Here is a 5,081-nt window from a genome sequence, read left to right as displayed (position 1 = left end):
TGAGGAAGGTTCCGGTGCCAACAGAAGCACAAGGAGGGGGGAGCACTCCTTCACTTCTTTCCTGGCAGCCCCCGGCTGTGATTGACAACGGGCTGGCAGCCCCACCTGCACCTCTCAGGGCTCCTCAAGTTGTACGGCGACTTCAGAGGGCCAAACAACAACCTACATGGATGAAGGACTATGTGACTGGCTAATGGTGTTTAAAAAAGGGGGGGGAAATGTTATGTTTAGAGTTTTGCATGTTCGATGCTACAGGGGTGACGTAATGGGGAACTGTGGAAAATCGGGTGACGGTTCCTGGGGGGACAGCTTGGGCTAGGAACACACAGGGTGGGACTTCTAAAATAAAGCTGAGTGTTAGGGAGTGTTTGTTCCGACAGATAATAAACAACAACGTTTATAAGTACAAGAGTCTTGCGTCCTTCCTGACACAACACTCCCAGTTCCCTATTGTAGCATTTTTATTTATTTATTTATTTTGTCCCGAATTCTGTAGCGATTGTGTTCCCTCCAGTATTTCGCAGTTTGTTTCGCAGGCGCGATTACGTTCAAATCTGAAAGGCAGTGTTCAATCACACAGTTCTGTTTTTATATAATATAATAATAGTGAAGGGGGTTGAACTGAAAACGCCGAAACACAGTATCGTAAAAGGAAAACAAAAAAAAAAGTTGTGTAAAAAGTTATCAGTTGCTGCAATAATTATCTGTCCTTTGGTGCCATCTTGCGGATATTTTCTGTAATGCGGTTTATTTTATCCTCAACCAAAATGGCTGCTACTCCTATGTTAAGTATATGAGTGAAGCCAGGTATTGCCCTATTTGCTGTCTGCCAATGCGGCGTTGTTTCCGTGTTGCAGCGAAAACCGGTGTTTTTACAGTTCCGGGCAGGCAGTTAATTCTGAAGGAAACAACAACGCGAAACCTGGTAGGAAGGAAACTGCAGAACTTATAAAATAACGAATGAATATTTTTCTCACCAAATCTGTGCTTAACAACGCTTTCCAATGATCTATCAAGCTTTCATTGTGTTTCATTACACTTCGCTGTTTATAAGGCTTATCCTGTTTTTAATTATGCCTTATACCACTGTCCCTCTCTCTATGCTTCACGATGCTGCCCTGTGCTTTACTTTACCACTGTCCCTCTCTCTGTGCTTTACTTTACCACTGTCCCTCTCTCTGTGCTTCACAATGCTTCCCTGTGTTTTACTTTACCACTGTCCCTCTCTCTGCGCTTCACAATGCTTCCCTGTCCTTTACTTTACCACTGTCCCTCTCTCTGTGCTTCACAATGCTTCCCTGTGCTTTACTTTACCACTGTCCCTCTCTCTGCGCTTCACAATGCTTCCCTGTGCTTTACTTTACCACTGTCCCTCTCTCTGTGCTTCACAATGCTTCCCTGTGTTTTACTTTACCACTGTCCCTCTCTCTGTGCTTCACAATGCTTCCCTGTGTTTTACTTTACCACTGTCCCTCTCTCTGTGCTTCACAATGCTTCCCTGTCCTTTACTTTACCACTGTCCCTCTCTCTGCGCTTCACAATGCTTCCCTGTGCTTTGCTTTACCTTACCACTGCCCCTCTCTCTGTGCTTCACAATGCTTCCTTGTGCTTTACTTTACCACTGTCCCTCTCTCTGTGCTTCACAATGCTTCCCTGTGCTTTACCTTACCACTGCCCCTCTCTCTGTGCTTCACAATGCTTCCCTGTGCTTTACTTTACCACTGTCCCTCTCTCTGTGCTTCACAATGCTTCCCTGTGCTTTACTTTACCACTGCCCCTCTCTCTGTGCTTCACAATGCTTCCCTGTGCTTTACTTTACCACTGTCCCTCTCTCTGTGCTTCACAATGCTTCCCTGTCCTTTACTTTACCACTGTCCCTCTCTCTGTGCTTCACAATGCTTCCCTGTCCTTTACTTTACCACTGTCCCTCTCTCTGCGCTTCACAATGCTTCCATGTCCTTTACTTTACCACTGTCCCTCTCTCTGCGGTTCACAATGCTTCCCTGTGCTTTGCTTTACCACTGTCCCTCTCTGTGCTTCACAATGCTTCCCTGTCCTTTACTTTACCACTGTCCCTCTCTCTGCGCTTCACAATGCTTCCCTGTGCTTTACTTTACCACTGTCCCTCTCTCTGCGCTTCACATTGCTTCCCTGTGCTTTGCTTTACCTTACCACTGCCCCTCTCTCTGTGCTTCACAATGCTTCCTTGTGCTTTACTTTACCACTGTCCCTCTCTCTGCGGTTCACAATGCTTCCCTGTGCTTTGCTTTACCACTGTCCCTCTCTCTGCTTCACAATGCTTCCCTGTCCTTTACTTTACCACTGTCCCTTTCTCTGCGCTTCACAATGCTTCCCTGTGCTTTGCTTTACCACTGTCCCTCTCTCTGCTTCACAATGCTTCCCTGTGCTTTGCTTTACCTTACCACTGCCCCTCTCTCTGTGCTTCACAATGCTTCCTTGTGCTTTACTTTACCACTGTCCCTCTCTCTGTGCTTCACAATGCTTCCCTGTCCTTTACTTTACCACTGTCCCTCTCTCTGCGCTTCACAATGCTTCCATGTCCTTTACTTTACCACTGTCCCTCTCTCTGCGGTTCACAATGCTTCCCTGTGCTTTGCTTTACCACTGTCCCTCTCTGTGCTTCACAATGCTTCCCTGTCCTTTACTTTACCACTGTCCCTCTCTCTGTGCTTCACAATGCTTCCCTGTGCTTTACTTTACCACTGCCCCTCTCTCTGTGCTTCACAATGCTTCCATGTCCTTTACTTTACCACTGTCCCTCTCTCTGTGCTTCACAATGCTTCCCTGTGCTTTACTTTACCACTGCCCCTCTCTCTGTGCTTCACAGTGCTGCCCTGTGCTTTACTTTACCACTGCCCCTCTCTCTGTGCTTCACAATGCTGCCCTGTCCTTTAGTATGACTGTAAACTGTGCAGTGCATTTTTAATACGATATTCGGCTCAAATGGGAAATGATAACAATCTCTCTGCTTGTATAACGAGTTCGCTTTTAAGCTCGAAACTTTATTTTTGGGGTCAGAGGTCACTAGGACAAAGTTCGGTCAGTCTGTCACACTGAAACATCTTTCTGTATATCTGGTGCAGTGTTTCCCAGTTCTGGTCCTGGGGACCCTCCTGTCTGTTTGTGTGTCTGTGCTTCTGCTGGGTTTTGTTCCAGCTGAGGAGCTGCTCACAATTGCTTTATTGAGCCCTTAAATGAGGGTCTGCTGTCTGTCTGTCTGTCTGTCTGTCTGTCTGTGTGGAGTTTGCATGTTCCCCCAACGTGTTTGCATGGGTTTTTTTCGCCACCGAGCGCTCCGGTTTCCTCCCACAGTCCAAAAAAACATGAAAGCAGCTGTGGGGAATGTTTGCATGTATTGATTCCCATGGTGGTGCTTCAGTATGTGTGGTACTGCTGCTGCACAGTGCATTGATGGTACCGGACAGACAGCACTGCCATGGTTAAAGAAATAGGACCATGATGGCACAGTGTTGGATTACATTATGGGCACCATCACTGTGATACTTCAATTAGAAATCAAACAAAGTCCCATTGGATTCCCGTAGTGGTGCTATAGTATGTATGGAACTGCTGCATGGTGCATTGATCAGCTATGGATATTGCATGAGTGCGTGTATGAAAGATCTGGTGCCTGTATTTCTTTTTTTTTTGTTACATATAATAGTTGTTGACTTTTTGTTTTTATTAAATTTAAATAAAATGGATGTGTTTTTTTTATTTTCACACACCCCTCTTCTTCTCAGATGGAACGTTCCACTGCCTTTCCCTCCCGACCTCTCAGCAGAGTGGTTGTGACCAGCTGTACCCATGGCGATGAGCTGGGAGGAGTCTGTCTGGTGAGGGAGTGGCTGAGGCAGGGCAACACCCCCTTTCTGCACTGGCGCAGCTTCAGAGCTCAGACACTGTTAGCCAATCCCAGAGCAACCAAGCAGAACAGGAGATACCTGGAGACAGACCTGAACAGGTGCTTCACAGCAGAGATATTGAGGTGAGTGAAACACCCTTTATGTAACTATTCAACCAGGGTCAGTCTGTGTGTCTTTGTATTTGTGTCGGTCGGTCTGTCTGTCTGTGTCTACATCTCTCTAATTCCAACTGCATCTGCTTGTGTCTCTGAGTGAGTCTGTCTGTCTGTGTGTTTGTGTGTCTGTCTGTTTGTGTGTCTGCGTGTTTGTGTGTCTATGTGAGCCTGTCTGTTTGTGTGTGTCTGTGTCTTTCTGTTTTTGAGTCTGCTGCTTGTATCTGTGCGTGTGTGTCCATCTATGTCTCTGTGTCTTTTGTGAGTGTGTGTCTGTCTCTTAAGACGTCTGGAAGTCTGTCTGTATACAATGTTAATTTCCTCTCTTCCTCTCCCCCTCTCTGTCCCCTCTCTACCTTTCTTTCTCTCTTTTCTCTCCCCCTGCCCCTTTCTCTCAACTCTCTCCCTCTCTGTCTCTCTCCAGGTCTCTCTCTCCCCTACTCTCCTCTGCAGTGTTTTGAGCTCCAGCAGCCCTTTGATTACCCCCGAGACGAGGAGGGCGTCCTGACAGCCTGCATCCACCCAGAGAGACAGGTCAGTGTGTGTGTGTGTGTCTGTCCTGACAGCCTGCATCCACCCAGAGAGACAGGTCAGTGTGTGTGTGTGTGTCTGTCCTGACAGCCTGCATCCACCCAGAGAGACAGGTCAGTGTGTGTGTGTCTGTCTGTCTGTCCTGACAGCCTGCATCCACCCAGAGAGACAGGTCAGTGTGTGTGTGTGTGTCTGTCCTGACAGCCTGCATCCACCCAGAGAGACAGGTCAGTGTGTGTGTGTGTGTCTGTCCTGACAGCCTGCATCCACCCAGAGAGACAGGTCAGTGTGTGTGTGTCTGTCTGTCTGTTCTGACAGCCTGCATCCACCCAGAGAGACAGGTCAGTGTGTGTGTGTGTGTCTGTCCTGACAGACTGCATCCACCCAGAGAGACAGGTCAGTGTGTGTGTGTCTGTCTGTCCTGACAGCCTGCATCCACCCAGAGAGACAGGTCAGTGTGTGTGTGTCTGTCTGTCTGTCCTGTCAGCCTGTATCCACCCAGAGAGACAGG

General features: G+C 47.7%; 1 protein-coding gene across 1 annotated transcript; it reads left to right on the top strand.

The window, feature by feature from the left end:
- Window positions 1-502: 502 nt before the first annotated feature.
- Window positions 503-4,847, top strand: LOC117404928 (N-acyl-aromatic-L-amino acid amidohydrolase (carboxylate-forming)-like). The gene is made up of 3 exons (XM_034007768.3): window positions 503-925; window positions 3,765-4,009; window positions 4,464-4,847. Exons 1-3 carry the CDS (start codon window positions 794-796, stop codon window positions 4,498-4,500), a joined length of 414 nt encoding a protein of 137 aa, XP_033863659.3. The 5' UTR covers window positions 503-793; the 3' UTR covers window positions 4,501-4,847.
- The last annotated feature ends 234 nt before the right edge of the window (window positions 4,848-5,081 follow it).

This window comes from Acipenser ruthenus, chromosome 45 (assembly GCF_902713425.1).
Source record: "Acipenser ruthenus chromosome 45, fAciRut3.2 maternal haplotype, whole genome shotgun sequence".
In the NCBI taxonomy this organism is placed as follows: domain Eukaryota; kingdom Metazoa; phylum Chordata; class Actinopteri; order Acipenseriformes; family Acipenseridae; genus Acipenser; species Acipenser ruthenus.
Note: the sequence above shows the minus strand (reverse complement) of the source record. Positions and strands in the feature narration are given on the sequence as shown.

Excerpts from the sequence above, each read along its gene's own strand:
- LOC117404928 (XM_034007768.3), top strand. The coding sequence starts at position 794 with ATGAGTGAAGCCAGGTATTGCCCTATTTGCTGTCTGCCAATGCGGCGT. Across the intron at positions 926-3,764 it reads AAACAACAACGCGAAACCTG|ATGGAACGTTCCACTGCCTT; the intron begins GTAGGAAGGAAA and ends TCTTCTTCTCAG. Across the intron at positions 4,010-4,463 it reads TTCACAGCAGAGATATTGAG|GTCTCTCTCTCCCCTACTCT; the intron begins GTGAGTGAAACA and ends GTCTCTCTCCAG.